Here is a 17,911-nt window from a genome sequence, read left to right as displayed (position 1 = left end):
CAAAGCAGTTTTAAAAAAAATGGGGGAAAAAATCCCAGATTTTCAATGTGGTCTCAGACTTTTGGACCCCACTGTATATTGTTTGGACTGACGGAGCTTTTTGTTCCAAAACTTTCCACTCACAGAATGTATTTGTATTAAAATTGTGTTTAGCTTCAAGTTGACATTATTCACCGGCCTACTTTTTTTGTTGGAGTTACTGAGGTTTGGATTAAACCCATTCAATTCAAGTGAGCAGTCAAAGAGGTGAAAAACTATAAGAACTTGCTAATAAGTATAGAAACTCTAATAATAGTGGGTTATGATTTGTGACAAAATGTTTAAAAATCACGGACCCCACGGACCTCAGTGTTGCAACAATTTTTACTCAAACACATTACAATTAGTATTTTTACTCTTGTAAAAGCCACCGTATACAAGCTTCATTTATCAACTGATCCCTGACTGAACATGATTCTAAGTTATTTAGTAAAGGAATTGTCTGTGCAGTGTATTTGCTCCAGCTCTGATGGCTGGGTAATGGATCTGATAGCGTCTTTGCATGAACACTAGGCTCAGATGCAGGCTGTATTTTTCCTGATTGGAGATGCAAAGTGCTGATCCTGTAATTTCACTCACAGATGATAGCACTAGGAAACAGAATTCCCGAGCAAATGAACAAGCAACCTTAGAGGACTGCATTACAGGAATCTGTCTTTTATAAGTTCCAGGTTGGCCTTGTGGAGGGAAAGCTTTCACAATTTCTCCCCTTTCTGCTGCACTCTTTCTCAACCTCTGTATTTAGTGCCCCCGCTTGCTTCTTTTTTTTTTTTTTCAGACCACTTTTCCAGTGTACAAGCCAGTTCATGTTGTTTCAGCCCGCATTTTGTTTCAAAAGTTGTTTCTCACTGCATGTGTCTATTTTTTGATGTATTCTGAAAATAACAGACAAACTGGCAGAGGAGAGCTTTTTATCTGTGGCTTAGAAAGAATAATTAGTACTGCTTTGGTACAACCACGACAGCTTGTCCATACACACTGAATCTTTTTCTAGTTTTTTGTTGCTCATTACAGTTTAGTTTTCTGGTTCTTTTGACTCATCATAGCTACTGCTGGTTTTATTCATGTTTTGTTTTTATTTAATTATCTATCTTTCTATCTATCTTAGGGAAAATGTATTTTTCTTTGTCAGACTGTGGAACAGAAAGTGTTGACCTCATGTGAAAGATTCAGAGTATATCAGAGATAAGTACTTCACTAAGCAAATATTTGAATTTAATAATAATTATTAAATGTTTTTCGTTATTCACATGGCCATAGCAAATTTCCACACACTTAAAATGACATTGAATTGAGTTACGTCTAATGTTAAGTTTTGGTTTCCTGTATAAATCATTTTTCAGGATTTTTGTTTCATTCGGTAGTTCTGATTGATTTGAGTATTTATTGAAGTGCATTAGAGTCATTTTAACAACTTTTTTGCATCTATTTGAGCTGCGCGTGAGGCGTCTGTTGTAAAGCACTACCACTTCACTGAAATTTAGAGTCTAATTTATCAAAGTCTGTGAATTTCCCTAAACAGATTCATGAACCACTTGTTAACCACACTTTTCGTAACTCCATTGCCAGGAGACGTGAATGGTGTCTTATAACCCACACAACCAGAAATACTCCGATTAAACATAAAAGGAGGGAAAAGCCTCTCGTTCTAGCCAGTGTTGTCTACAAAACCGGAAAACAAGGGCCTGCCTCTTGCCTCTGTGGAGCTCGAGTGCTAATTCATAACAGATTTTACTCTCTCTCTCTCTCTCTCTCTCTCTCTTTCTCTCTCTGTCTCCCCCCCCCCCCCGCACACACACACACACACACACATCTCCTCTCTTTCTCTGGCAGAGCGCCTACCGCCCGAGCGGCATGACTTTCCTGGCCTGCTGAAGGGGAGCGACGGCGTAATGGAGGGATGCAGAAGAGGAGTGCCATGTATGTCGCAGAGCTTCTCTCTCACCTCATCTGTCCATCCACTGCTGAAGCTCAGGCTGAGAGCAGCACTGCATGTTCAGCTCTTTAACACTCCAGCCAGCGGTGCTCGCTTCCACTGGGAAACTGGAAAACTCACAGCGGAGCGTTTAACTGGTGCCTGTTTACATCCAGCAGCAGCAGCACTTCTTCACTCCCTTTAATTATTCACATATTCCACCATGTATGCCTGATTTTCTTATTGCCAGGCATTATTTTATGGTTTTTGTTACACTTGAAGTCATTTTTGTACTTTGTGAGACAGTAATCACAGAATGGACCGTATCGTACGATGTTCTAGTTGTATGCGTCATGATCTTTTTTTGTTATTAATACGTACTGTTGCGTTCTTGTCTTTTACCTTAAAAAATATCATTTGTAGCCTAGTCACTTTCAAGAAAATAAATGATGTTTGCCTCTTCTGCCAGGTTGTGGAGTGTGTGTTAATGTGCAGATTTCATGCTGTAGGTCAGACTCCAGCAAGGCCTCAATAATGAAACAAAAAGATATTTATTGTTTTAAATATCATGAACATTGCCATTTTGGGGCATTTTCAAATCTGACTGTGCATTAATCATTACTGTTACCCTTTAAATATGTTATTTTAATATTGCGACCTTCAGAATATAAGGTTTTATTAGTAATTTTAGATAAGGTTCTGATCCCCACACTGTAAAACATAACTTAGCAAGCAACTGATTTAGTATTACCAAGTATAAGATTACAGTAAACTAAATATACATATATATTTTCTTATTTCAATCTTGAGCAAAATTACAGAACAGAATAAGAAAACTGAAAGCTTGAAATGTGTAAATGCATCTAAAAATAAATGGCTGAATAATACATTTGTAATAAGTTAGATAAATTTGCTAGAATATTTTTGCAGTGCCAAAATATAATATAATAAAATATATATTTTAAAAATGTATATATTTTAAAATTAATTTGCTGTAAATCTCTAATATATTCAGTGGCATGAAAATCTTATTTGTTTGTTTGCAAAAAATGTCAGCCAGAACCATAAATTTTCAAGGTCTCGGTCTCTGCATATTTATTTATAACCAATCTGTCATGAGCAGATTTTCCGCAGGTGAAGTTCACTCACATCTTTCTGCTGAAGCAGAAAAAAAATCTGTTGAAGAGAACCACAGTAAAAGTACACCATAAAATGTTAAGTGGCACATTCTCCTTTTTTCCTGGCTCCTAAACTTGAGGTTTATCAAGCATATGTGGCAAAGCCAGTAACATTTTCTAAAGCAATGCATTTTTTCCCCAAATATGTGCAAGCTGCATCTTTGTGTCTTCCTCTTTTTTTCCTGATGAAGTCATCGCGCTCACTCACTGCGTTACAGCAAAGTTCCTCATTCTCTGTGTGTGCTGGCTGGTGATGTGGAAGTGGAATTAAAAGTCAAGCTGTATTCTAAGGTTTGATTACGATGCCCTCTGGGGGATTGGAGCTGTCATGCTCAGAGCAGTTTGTAGAGTATTGATGGAAAGGCGTGGACTGTGCATGGCACCAGGGTGCGGTTCTGCTGCCATTGGTTCGTATTTAACAGGTTTGTCCAGTACATATGAATCTATAGCCACAGAAACTCATCCTTGTGCCAGGCACAGTCCATGTCTTTCCATCAGTACCCTCTAAAGTGCTCTTCAGTATCCTCTGATATTTCAAGCTGTTATCTGTTTGCACAGTGTGCATCATGCATGACTAGGCAGAATCCTGGCTTTCCCTCAAGGGAGCTTAAGTGAGATTTACGAGTGCTTAAGCGATCTGTCAGCTCACCTTTTTATTTCCTTGTATTGCTCTGCGCTTACTCAGTGCTCCTCAAACCCCAGCAAGGATCTTTTTACTTTTTTTTTTTTACATGCTTAATGTTTCTTCAATGTTTGTTAATTGACTTTTTTTGTAATTATCCCTAACAGTGATGTGAATGAAATGCAACCTTGGCATGGAAAACTAAACCTTTCTCATTGTGTATGTGTATGTGTGTGTGTGTGTGTGTGTGTGTGTGTGTGTGTGTGTGTGTGTGTGTGTGTGTGTGAGTGTGAGAGAGAGAGACAGACAGACAGACAGCGCAAGCGACCTGTCCTGCTCTGGCGCTCGTGGCTCAGTGCACGTGAGGTTTGGCTCCATCTCTCCAGCTCTGCTGCCACACTCAACACGTGCTTTATGAGCCTCAGTTCAGGGATCCGCACCACAATCCCGCTGTGTCACAGTCTATGTGCTTTCATGGCCAGCACACAGGCCTTGTCAGGTCATCACGGCCATGAGTTATAGCACACTGCTGCTGGCAGGAAAGATGATCTGCTCAGTTATCTGTAAAAGCAATGTGCTGCCCTGATACTCCTTCCAGCTCACTGTGGAACTGATATCCCTTACAGAGAAATCACAAGAACTCTACATGTGATATTTACACATGCGTCTTTAGATATGTTTCACATGTTTTTGCATGTAGTGGACTTATTGGAAGTACTGCATGTTTTTATTGTCATATGTTAGTTCTACACAATTTATTGTCATTTTCACATGTGATTGTAACGTGATTTGTTCATTTTCACATGTGGAACATTTTTTACATCATTCTTATTTTGTGATTTTTACACAGTTTGTTTTTGTGATTTTTCTCATACTCATTTTCACATTTTTCCACATGTGCTTTTTAAACATGATTTGTCCATTTCAAATGTGATCTATTACACGATTCACTAATTTTCAATTAATTTTCATCACTTGATTTTTACACATCATTCCTTTTTACATGTGATTTTTTTCCACAATTAATTTATTTCCATATGTGATTTTTTTTTCCCCACATGATTTTTTCATGATTTATTCATTTTCACGATTTTTTTTTTTTTTTTTTTTTTTTTACATGTGATGCATTCATTTTCATGTGATTTTTATTTTAATGTTTCATTGATTTTACACGTGATATTTTACATCATATATATGATATTTTACAACTGTGATGTACGTGATTCATATTCTTTTTTACACACAGTTCATTCATTTTCACTTGCAGTTTTGCATGTGCAAATTCAGGGCATTATGTGGTGAAATGAGAACATATTATTCAGATAATCATATGAATTATATGTGATTTTTCCATAAGGGATAAGAATAAGCCTGTGTTTTTTCTTTTCTTGCTCACTCTTCAGCTTGGCAACTGACTGGCATTATGACTGAATGTCAGTAACTCATTGCCATTACAGTGAGATTTAGTATGAAAAATTGCATCTTAGCAGTGAGTTGACAATTGTCAGTTTTCCATTAAAGAAAAAAAAGGTAGGTAAATTAAGAAGAAATGTGTTTAAACATACTGGCACATTTCCTGTAGGGTTTCCCTTCTCATGACTGCATGAACTTCGCACGTTTTAGGTTTAACACTAAAATCCATTCTTGGCTACTCATGCGTTTATGCCTGTAGTAGTGAGTAAAATCAATACAAGACGTGAAACAAGGCAGAAGGAAGTGTAATGCATGTTTCTGAACATGAAATCATAAGCACCTGCTTTACATCACTGCCTTCCATCCTTACACCCTTCAACCATTCAGCTCCCTCCAGTAAAGCAGGCCTTTCTTTTTTTAAATCCAAAAACGTGAAACATTTACAAACTGAAATGTTTCGCTCAATAAAGCACGCCATCATGCACTCCATAATGTTTAATGTATTTACAATGTGGTGTGCAATGAAAAACTTTTTATTATTCTTTATTATACCACAATGCTTTTGAATTCTTGATTTTGATTGGTCTGAAGGTGTTGATTAATTTTCTATAACAGCAGCTCTGACAGTAGTGCCAGCTGCAAGGCAAATCACAGGTTTAGATTAATGCGCTTGTTCTAATACTTTATTATTTTCTATTGTAACAACTCATCCACAGGGACTTGTGTAGTGGATGCGTCACATAATCGCATTATAATAAACAGATTAAAAAAACAGTTAAAAACATCTAGTGATATGGTGACACTTTCTGTAAGGAGACGTTTATTTAACATTTCTGGAAGAAGTCTCGAGTGTCAGAGCGTTGTAACGGTCAGTAATTCCACCATGGGAGAGTCTTTGTGCTTTCCGATTTCTCAGTAACATGACGAGTTGTGTGAAGAATGGTTGGTGAGGTGTAACATATGTGATGGCATGGATGTTCCACAGCATTCAAAAATAACTATAAATGGTTAAAAGCATGATGTGTCATTCATTAATAAACTAAAAAGAACTTGCTAATGTTGGCAAATTGCTGTGGTACAAGAGGAATAAATTACTTAGGGATTATTAATCAAGTTCTGGTTGACGCAAAGCCACATCATGCAACCGGCTGTTGATTATTTTCCTATAACAGTACGCCTGGTCATAATTTATTCCTTATTATTCATCTTTTTCCTGCCAGATTCTTTTCACTTAACACAGACACCCGGAGTTCCCGTTTTCAGAAACAGTCTCTGAAGTTTTCTGGCTTTTCCTGTATCCCAGCCCTCAGTGTCGAGCTCTCAGTGTATCACTCCATCCATTTTTGTTGTGTAGCAGACGCCTAAATGGAAAATAAAGCCTCCAGTGTGAGAGGATCTTTGTGTGCAGAGAGTTCTCCCTATGTCCACACTCCTGTAGGCTGCAGAAGTGGAGTGCGATCAGTTTTCAGGGGCCGCCGGGACCAGGGCTGAACTCTAATGGGGGCTGACAGACGTGAGGCAACGTGACACAGCGAGAGTGCCACGGCGGAGCTGTGAAAATAAACAGCTGTAACAGAGAGCAGCGAAGGCCTGTAAAACCTGCCGCAACCTCAGGTAGATCTGAGGAGTTTTACATTAATCCTATTACAGCCACATTCTCACAAGTGCTGTCGCAATTTATGTAAAAACATTAACTTTCATGTTTAATTCAGTTTTTTATTTAATGGTAGTATAAAGACGTATCGTAATATCTTCTCCAAAGTTCTTGAGGTGCCTATGATTTTAATTTGTCTCCAGATTTATAGTAGATCTTGTATAATACTTTTTCACAGTGGCTTTGAAAAATCTCCCACACATTATTATGATAGAAAGATGACTTCTCTTAGGCGTACTTTTAGTTGTCAAGTTGTATCATATCATTGCCGGAGCACGTTGTTCCCAGTCCAGTTCCTCAAGACCTCCTGCCAGTCCACATTTTTGCTCTTTTTAAGCTGCCAACACTTTCATGCGAGGTAGTATTTTTATTTTATTTTATTATTTCATTTTCTTTTTCTGGCCCAGGTGTGTTAGGAGCAGGAACAGAAAACTGCAGGAGCTGATGGCTGCATTTCAACTATTTTTTCCCCCGATTGAAGTGCATTATGTGTAATATTGAAAATGAAGTGTGCGAAGAGAGTTTACATTTCTATTTAGACTTCCATCCAGGAAAAGACATTATTGTGCTTTGGATGTATGCAGGATGTACATGTGCTCACAGCAGTAGGTCTGTTCAGTCCACAGCTTTTCACTGCTCTGGGTTTGATTACACTACGATAATCAGTGGCGACAAAACCATTCTCAAATTACTGATCAGTTGATTGCATTTTGATGTTTGGAAAGATCTCCAAACTCTATCATCACTGGGACCCGATCCAGTATATAAGCCAGTTTTCCTCTGGATTGAGCAAACACTGATTCTCTATTAAAGCAGAATTCAAGTATTTAATGATCGCTTTCCAGGCATGCCATAAATATCTATCTGGTTGGCCCGAGATTTGATCTGGCACATAATCAGCAATGCTGCATGTTCTGGAGACGTCCAGAGATGTCCATTCTGAGGCATGAGGATTTAAAATACAGACTGCAGCATTAAAAAATGGAGTCAGTCATTCGAGGCCAGAAATGGATAGCATGGATCTATTGGTTGGATGATTGATTGAAGTGAAATGAGGAATGTTCCCTGAATCTGCAGTGACGTCACAGCTGCAGAAAAAGTGCATAATTTACTTTTGTTTAGTACTCATCTAATCGTTGTTTTGTGGAATGTAAAACTTCTGTAAGCTTGTTTCCAGATGCAGTCAAAGCACAAAAATTCAGCATTTTTAATTCAAGTCAACTGAATTAAATATCACAGCAAGGCTTGATATAAATAAATGTCCTGAGTAAAGGGGGAAGATATTGTTTAAATAAGGTTATTAATTAAAGGTTATGCTGATTGTTTCAGTAACTGTTGTGAGTTCAAACCCTGGAAATGTAACTTTACTACATGCGCATGTAATTACTACATTTAATATAGTAATGATCTTATTTTTACTCTCAACAAGTGGAAACAATCCTCTCCCAATTTAATACCTGCCCTTCGGTTGTATTTTTTGAGCATGCTATTGCTGTGTTCAAAGTGACTTTCAGGCTGCAGTGAATCACAGTGCACGTGGAAAATGAATCGATTTGCATTGACACCTCCCTATGTTTTACAACTTTAGAAGAATGCCCCAGTTACGTATTCATTAAGGCAAAAACATAATGAGCCTATATGAAGGACACATATGATCTTCCATAGATCTTGCAAATAAAAAGGTTTTTTTGCAAGTGTGTCTTTACACAAACATATAGTAAATCATTATGTGTGAGTTTCTGTAGCGGGTACAATAACACAGCTGCAAAAAATGAAAATATTGGATGTATACAGGCTATATGTCTTTTACTACAATGTAAGTAGTGCAATGTCTAAGATTGGAGAAATGTTTTAATCCCCGTTTTGGATGTGCTCCCTCAGTAAAGTGCTGGAGTAATGAACAGTGGATGGACATCCTGTTCCAGGCTTTACAAGGTTCCACAGAAGTCCCACCATGTCCTTCCTGTGACAGTACCACTCACTGCAAGTACAGTACACTTAGTGGCTCCTCTCATATCCATGAATGCTACAGCTTGCCAGATATTGTTCTTGGGCCGGGCTGTGGGTTTGACAGCATCTGTAACTTATTGTTTTTGGGCTTGTGTATCAGTTTTATACATTTTATAGGTACCACATCTTGAATGGAAATCATTCTCAAATTGGAACGTTGTGTTGAACGTAGTTTAGGTAATTTGGAAGAGATGAAACAACCCTCTTATTTCAGATGGACTTATTTGATCTTGAGATAATGTGAGTGAGGTGTGTATGTCATGCTGACTCTGAATGACTCCTTCATACTGTAAGATCTCTCACTGTGAAGTCTAAAACACAAAGCAGATTCCTGCAACTGGCTCATAAATCAGGGGTAAGGCACTGACTAATATGGAGTCTTGAAGGGGGGCAAAGGCCACTTGGGAAAAGTCTGCAAAGGCATTAATTATGAGCCAATAAAATGTGTGACTAGTAGAAAGGAGGGTGTTTTTTCTACAGGCCCAGCCACTGGAGCTGACGCCTGCCTCTGTTCAAGCACTTATACCCAATCAGCTTTTCCCAACGTGGCTGCAACTTTCCCATGCGTGAGTCAGACAAGAATATAGCAACCTCCTGATTCCTTGAAATGACACAACTTCGAGGCAACAGTGGCAAATAATAGCTCTGAGACAGAATAAAGAAAAGGGAACCCATCCTCTTCAACTGTCAGCTGGAAAAGAAGTCATTTTTGTCAGAATTTACTTTCGTTCTACTGTGGATCATTTTCCAGACCATGGTCTCTCCTCATCGTTATGACAACTGAATTTATATTGAACATTCCTCCTCTGTAGTGTATATATTATATATGTGCATAGGTTGATGGATATTCTTTCAACAGGATATCAGTCAAGTCAGACTATCTAACATTAACTGTATCATACATTAAATCAGATTTTATCTGCCATTTTCCACCAAATGCCCACAAAATGTTCATGACACTTCAGTACACACTGCATTCTTTGAATCGTAAATGACTTCCCATAAGATAAGCAACCACTGGCAGAGGGGTGCAGCCGAGGAAAGACAATGCGTACATAGTGGAGAAAAGTGTAGGGAAAGATCCTCCAGAGGATTCTTCAGTAAAGACGGAGCTGTGTGGGACCCAGGCTTAAATAACCAGCCTAATAAACATGTCCGGCACGCTGAATGGATCACAGATGAGTGCTGCCATCTAAATGCTTTCTCTCTGTTTTGAAGCAATGTGACTTATCGTGAAATGGTTTAGACAGAAGTGATGGAATAAAGCAGTCTTTCATGGAGCTCTGATACAGAAGGATAAGATTTCTGGAGCAGGCCTGACAGAGCGGGATATAAACACTGAACACTATCCAACCAGGGCCTGTCTGTGGAAGTTAGATGATTGTCTTGACTTGAAAATGAGTGTATATGTCTGAGTATTACAATAATTACAATGTCTGAGTATTTAATAAACTAAGGAACTGAAAAAAATATTCTGAGCACAGGAAAGCTGCATGACTGGTGTAACTTGAAGATAGACACAATTACAGTATTACTCACACAGAGCACATGCAGTTAAGGGCTGTATAAGTGGCCTATAAGTGCATCTTCTCAAGCAGTGTAGAAGTATTTCCTATCAGGTACAGATTCAGTTAAAAAAGCTCAGTTTAAGATTAAACTTAGTATTTGGAAAACTGGCCCTCTGGGTCTTTTCGTGGGTCTTTTTCGTGTTATTGTCTTAGGCAGTGGGCTGATATTTGAAGGCTGTCGCTCTCTGTTCCAGAATAGTTCTCAGTAAGGACCCATAAAAGATTTTTAATAGATTTTCAAAAGGAAGTAATTGTAAGAAAAAAAAAGCAAGTTGAACATCATCACATCCTCACTTCACTGTGAGAACAATTGCTATATTTTTACGTATCCAGTGTTATGAAATCGTTTTTTTCCTATTACTTTGAAGGGTTCCTAGGATAGTTAAAGATTCTTGGCTTCCTCAAAGGGTTCTATCTAAAACCCTCTCTAATATGGAAATGATATAGCGTTCAATACAGACCTTTTAAGGGCTCTGCCAGAGGGATAATTGTAGAAGAAGAAGCCTTTATTTGTCATATGTACATTACAGCACAGTGAAATTCTTTTCTTCGCATATCCCAGCTTGTTAGGATGTTGGGGTCAGAGTGCAGGGGTTAAGGGGGTTAAGGACCTTGCCTTGCTGACCTTCTGATCAGCCTTAACTGTAAGAGTGCTGCAAGAGTGCAGCTTAGTTACACATTGACGTTAGTCTAAATTTGCCTCAACATGAAGACTGTATTTCCAGTAAGTAATGATTTGAAACTTAGTGTTTACACAATGCATCACTATCTATAACTTTCAGATGAAATGTGAATGATTCTGTTCACCATCAGGTCTAACTGCTTGAGAATATTGCATTGCTGAATAACCTTTAAAGTTTCTAAAAAGTCATTCTATGCCCTGTGGATTGAGATGTTCTGGTCTCATATTTTAGTTTTCAGTCCTAGATCGGTATCAGAGCTCTGACGCTGATGCAATACTAACATCCTCTTACTAACATTCTGTTTTCAACATAACCTACTTGGAAACTTCCTGTTGTAATCATTAATGCGTAAGATCTGTGTTGTGTTAATCAATATCCACTGTGCTTCTAAATTATATCAGTGGATTGGATCAGAAAATATATTAAAATATGTTAAATCCAATCCAATTTCATCTTCATTATTCAGGACTGGATTTTATTCGATACTGGATTTTAGGTGAACTGCTGGAGTTTTCCTCTAACCAACTGAAATAAAAACATTCGTACATTTCCCTGGTCCATTCTTTGCTGCTTTTGGAGGAGCACACCGCACATAATTTTACTTCAGGAATTCATGATTTGTCCACATTTGTCTTCTTCTCCTGGACAGAATATGTTTGTTTAACTGAAACAAAGGCTTTTTGACATGTCAAACACGAGGACATGGCTAATTGCAAAGAGAGTAAAATACGGACACCCGTAATGATACTGCAGCTTCTACATTCTTCACTCTAATGAATAGGCCCTCCAGCTAGCCAGCACTACCGCAGCATATGGGGCAGAGAATATATTTTTTCACTCACAGCCTGACTAATTATACGAAAATAACAGCCAGAATGGAACAGCATACCTTTTCTTCAGAAAGAAGAGAGAAAAAAAGGCATTTTTGCTTAGCTTGGCATTTGAAACTGGTTCTCGATATTTGACACCTCTTCGAAGTAGTTTGCCAAACAGAGCTGTAGCTGCCTTCCAAAGACCTGAGCACAAATACACCAGTGAGCACCTGGGTGTCTTGATGCTTGACAAGAAACAGGCCACTCGCTGAAAAAAAAAAAGTCTCAGCAGCACTCTGTTTCTTTTAACAGGTGGTCTCGGAGCAAGTAGTGTTTCAATCAGCATTCAAGACGTTCTTTCCATCATTAGCTGGACTGAGAATTTGATAGAGCAGTTTCAGTTACACCCCAGATCAACAAGATCAACAGATAATGACAGGTTCGCATGAAATGGCTGAGAAAACATAGCATTATATTTTCACGAATTTTATTTTTTTAATGGAAATATTTGTATTGGTAAGTTGTGTTTACGAGTTCACAATAATTACTACCATGAAAGCACTGATGTTCAGCCTGAATAAGGCTCTGTTCAGGTTCTGTTCTCTTGTAATGTTCTTGAATAATGTAAGTGTTATTCACAAGCAGCATTGAATGACTAGATAAAATCACACTGCATGACAGTCATGTTTCTGTTTTAGACAAAATCCTCCTGATTAGAGCCCTGTGTGAGCCGTGGCCTGAACCGAGCCTGTTCTTTATAAAGAAAGCCGAAGATCAGGAATCCCACGGTCCATATGTGTATATTGTCTCACCATGATATTTCAACTCTAAAAACAGTTCCTTGTTTTGGAAAGTCCCCTTGAAGTATCATTTCTTGAGATTGTTCATAGATAGAGTGTTCCTTTCATTTGTAATGTCTATATGGTTTTCCGTAATGACAGGCTGCCGTGTGAGCTGTGTGAGCTGGTTTGCGATGCTCGGTTGGGCTCCGACCCCTCAGTGGGCTTATGATTAGAGGGCCGAGTTCTCAGCTATGAGTCAGACTGATCCAAAGCCAGAGGAGACGCCTTCACACACTGCTGTGACCATGACGGAGCCAAACCACAATCCTTGAAGTCACAACTGTAAGGTGACTGAAGATTAAATATCACATTATTATTATTATTATTAAAATTATTATTATTATTATTATTATTATAGAACTCAAAGAAGGGAATAATTACAATAAATATTGTATACGTGTATAGTTTCTGTGGCATACAGATGAGTGCAAATGTTTGTATACCCTTAACAACATACAGAAGACAGACATTTAATTTATACCAACAAGACATTTGGTTTGTTTCACAGATGCTTCTTCATTAGCACAACTAAAAATAGTGCAGCTTATCAAAATCAAAAGGGTATCAGTTAACGGTTCTCTTTCTAAATGCTCTCAAATAACCCTAATAGCCTTCAAGCACTTTGACTATCCTTTGAACAGATTTCATTTATAACATTTGCCCCCATTCTTCTTGACACATCTGGTATAACTGCCAGATGTCAGATCATCCGTTCTTTTGATTGTTTCATGGCAAAGATTGATTTTTCTATTGGTAACTTTTTGGTAATTCTGCCTGATATTTTGGACTGTTGCCTTGCTACAGGACTAACCCACATATCATTTCTAACACTTTGGAATTCCTTTTCTCTGTAGATAACCAGTGGGGGAGGCAAACTTTTGCACTCAACTGTCATTACATGCAAGGGGCCATGGTGGCTTAGTGATTAGCACGTTTGCCTCACACCTCTAGGGTTGGGAGCTCGATTCTTGCCTCTGCCTTGTGTGCATGTTCTCCTCTGGGTACTCCAGTTTCCTCCCCCGGTCCAAAGACATGCGTTGTAGGCTGCTTGTGTGTTAATTGTTGGGTGTGTGAGTGTGTGTACGATTGTACCCTGCGATGGGTGTCCCCTGGGACAGGCTCCAGGCTCCCTGTGACCCTGTGTAGGATAAGCAGTACAGAAAACAGATGGATGTTAATACATGCATTCAAATCATAAACCTGATGGCAAAGTATTTAATGTGTTAGATGTAATTAAACATGCTTTTTTGTAAACCTTCACCTGTAAATATTAAATGATGGATACTGTTTTTAAAGGGGATTATTCCCCTTTAATTCAGGTAGCATGATTATATTTTATGAAATTGCACTTTGTCTACATCTATTTCATAATTATAAATGGCAAGTAAGGCAAGTCAGCACAGTGATGATGAGTTCAACAGAACCTGCGATGTATCATGTATTTTAAGAGGCTGTTTTCTTAAATACTCTCTGTAGAGTTCAAGCCATGTCGAGCCAGCATATTTTACATCAGAATAAATGTTTTCAAATGTTTACATTTGAGCAGTGAGATGTTTTATACATTTTGTAGCCTTATAGTCCTGTGAATGAATTGCATTCATTTCAGGTACATACTACATCAAGACACTTTTTTGCAAAAAAAAAAAAAAGGCACATCATTTAAAAATTCCTGACCTAGGGTACAATGTGAACACATTGAAGATCCATTAAAGTGCACATATTACTTTTACATATTCAAATCAAGGCTGTGTGATGGAGGTGATTTATGTGATGAAAGGAGTTAAATCTGCCAGACGATGGCGCAGGAGGAGACGAGCTGAAATCTCACTATGCTGATGTTTTACAGCCCTCTGTGGAATGCCAAAAGTTCCAGAAGGCAACTTCATACCCAAGAGTTTGCAGTGGGTTATAACTGCTGTTTGTGTTTCTGTCTGAGCCACTGCTTTCAACACCACTCACCGCTGGGCATTTCAAGAATCTCACTCAGTGATGGGTGTTAATTTTGTGGCAATCAGCATTTAATTTGCCAAATTTATGACCTGCTTTCCTCAGCTTCATCCTTCACATTTGGTCCTGGCTTCAAATTTAAATGAAGTCTACAGAAAAATTTAATGACTACAAAACTAAAGTCCAATCAAATTTCTTTTGTAAGATTGTATTTAATATAACTATTAAATAGTGCACCTACTCCAGATACTAGCTAACCAAATAGCTAGCAAGACTCTCATCAAACTAACTAGCTATTTTGTGTCAGTTAGCATTTAATTAGCCAAATTTATGACCTGCTTTCCCCCAGCTTCATCCTTCACACTTGGTCCTTTCTTTAAATTTAAATGACATCTACAGTAGAAATCAATGATGAATTTTCTTTTGTTAGATAAGATTAAATACTGCAGATACTAGCTAACCAACTAGCTGACTAGCTAGCTAGTTAGTTAAATACTAGTGCACTTAATCAATATTTCATTTATCTTGTTCAGATGTTAGAAGAAAAACAGAATGTATGTTATCTGATTGGTGCAGTCATTAGTCTAAACATTTGCTAATTTTGGCTAATAAAGCAAATTCTTTCCATTGATAAAACTGTCCAAAAATTAATGCCCATCAATAGGTGACATTCTTTAAACACTTGGTGTTGAAAATAGTGTTGAATTTCGGTGCCTCAGTCAAAGATAGTACACAAGCCAGAGTTAATACTGCAAACTCGCCATATAAATTAGTTGTATTTATGGACCATTTGGCGTGTCATAAAGCCCCGGAGAGACGCAGCGAGTGGGCTTTAGAGCCGCAGCACTCAGCAGGGCGTCTCTGCAGCTCTGACCACCACCAAACCCGAGTCCTCACCACAGAGGCCTCCAGTAAGCCTTGTGCTAAGTGTTGCCCTCCATCACTGAGGGGAGGGGAGACCACACAGCTCCTCAGCACTGAAACACACCAGGCAACGGCTGAAATGTTGAGGGTAACACTTCCTTTAAAGCTAGTTTTAAACCACTTTTCCAGAAATGCAGAAGCATTTTTTCTGCTTTCACTGCCCAAGTTTCACAGGGCTGATTATTACTTGTGTGCATGTAAAGCACCACCAATCATTCATTTTGGTTTACCGAGTTAATGCTTGAACTTTATTGATTTCTGATTTTTTTTTTTCTTCTTTCTTTATTGAAATACATAAATGTCAAATTATTAATACCATTATAATATCTTTTTTGTTAACTTAATTAAAGACCTAATTTTATAGCTTTCTGTTACAAATCTTAATTTTTATTTATTTAATTAGTTTTTATTTTTATATATTAATTCTGACCTTAACCATAATACCATGCTTTACTTGAAAGAGACACAGAATCCTTTTTCTACGACTTTATGACTTTCAAAGCACCACTTAAGTTAGTATTTATGATTTTCCCCTTTAGTTCTTAGTTTAAAATTGAATTTATAGGCAGGGAGATATTTTGGGTCATTGATATTTCTCATTCAGTTGCTGTATGAATGAACTGAGTGTAATGTGAGCCACTTCACACCTTGGCAGTGGAGCCTGCAGAAATTATTGAACGTTTCAGTCTCACTGAAATGTCCTGATTAGCACAATATCACCACCTTCTGGAGGAATGTTGAAAAAGACTCCAAGGACCTGGAAAAATTTCTCATTGAATTATGGTTCTACATGCCAGATATAAAACTGTTCAAATTGTAACCCTTTTAAATATGAGTGTTGAGTGTTGTTGTTTTATTAGTTTACAGTTGTGTCTTAAGTATTGTGCTTGTAAATATTCCTTATTTAATATAATTATATATTACAAAATATAATGATTAGTATAAGTAGTTTGGAACTCCGCACTGTGATGCTGTGAACTATTATGGCTTTTAAGCTCTTGATAAAGTTTGTTAGGTGTATACACCCCAAACCTGTCTAAGAGCTCTGTGCTGGTGTGTTTTCTCTAGGCTGACGTGTTCCTGTTTGCCGGTGCTTGTGTGAGGCCAGCTGCTGAAAGGTAAGAGCAGTAGAGCTGGAGCTGCTCCACACACCACAGAGACCACAGAGCAGTGGAGGCCGTGCTCCCCTGGGGTGCCCAACGCCTAGCAGCACTCCATCGCTGACTCTCACAGACAGGCCAAAACCCTGCAGGGGAGTTCACAGTTCAGCCTGCTATTCACAGCCGAGCACTAACAAATTACATTTAAAACTGTTTATTTCTCAATGTGGGAAAAGTCCGTGCATACTTTGTGGGAAAGTTTCTACCTGTACGACAGGTAGATTTGTGTTGCATGATAAAGTAGCGTAAACCCTGTGTCTAAACCCAGCATGGTGTCACTAGTGTGGATTTATAAGAATGGAAACAGTATAGTTGAAAAAGTTATGTTTAGGTTGATGAATGTTACACTTTTGATCAGATTTGAGAATTCAACAGTAGTATAATGTCAGATCACAAACAAGTTATTTTTTTATACTTACATTATATATTGCAAAAGCAACTGCAGCCCGCTTTTAGTTTCCATACAACTTTTGCCCTCCTCAAAGACACAATAAATAATACAGTTTCCTGGTTTGGTAGTTTTATAGTGTTTCGTACAGACACTGAACAGGACAGAGGAATCAAACCAACAATCATCCACTCGAAATGAAATCTAATGATTTCATGATTATGGCATTTTTAATAAAAGGTTATAAATCTCAGTAGAAGCTTGTTTGCATGAAATCAAATTACGTTTGATAAATGTTGATTAAAACAGTTTGTGCTATTATAATTCTAGGTGAATCTGATTATATATGAAAAACAAAATGGTTCACCACTTTCTCTAAATGGTTTAAGCATGATGTACATGTCCTGTAGCAACTCTACAGAATGTTTTGATTTCAATATAATGTGACTTTATCATTCTAATGTTTGCTGGTCCAGACAAACAGACTTTCCTAAGATTATTAAATTTCCACAGTCGAATATGTGTCCTCAGTCAAATGTTTGGATCTCTCACAATATATGCTCTAAATGACATAATGCAAGTGTTTCATTCACCAAACTCCTTAAAGTCTTTAGCACCTGGCAGCCCTGTATGCGCATTTCTAAATCACCAAATTACACTACAGTTTAACCTTACCCATAAAGCCTGAGTGAAATCACATGTCTGACGTCTATGTCACTTTTGATCTGATAGGCAAATCTCTTTTTTGGCGCTGAA

General features: G+C 38.0%; 1 protein-coding gene across 1 annotated transcript in view; it reads left to right on the top strand.

Moving 5' to 3' along the window:
* Positions 1-2,417, top strand: part of supt3h (SPT3 homolog, SAGA and STAGA complex component) — an 83,778-nt gene extending 81,361 nt beyond the window's left edge. The window contains exon 12 of the mRNA XM_026933978.3: positions 1,873-2,417. Within this exon, the coding sequence (XP_026789779.3) occupies positions 1,873-1,914 (42 nt within the window). The 3' untranslated portion in view covers positions 1,915-2,417. The remainder of the gene's footprint in view (positions 1-1,872) is intronic.
* The last annotated feature ends 15,494 nt before the right edge of the window (positions 2,418-17,911 follow it).

Source organism: Pangasianodon hypophthalmus, chromosome 10, assembly GCF_027358585.1.
Source record: "Pangasianodon hypophthalmus isolate fPanHyp1 chromosome 10, fPanHyp1.pri, whole genome shotgun sequence".
Lineage (NCBI taxonomy): Eukaryota > Metazoa > Chordata > Actinopteri > Siluriformes > Pangasiidae > Pangasianodon > Pangasianodon hypophthalmus.
Note: the sequence above shows the minus strand (reverse complement) of the source record. Positions and strands in the feature narration are given on the sequence as shown.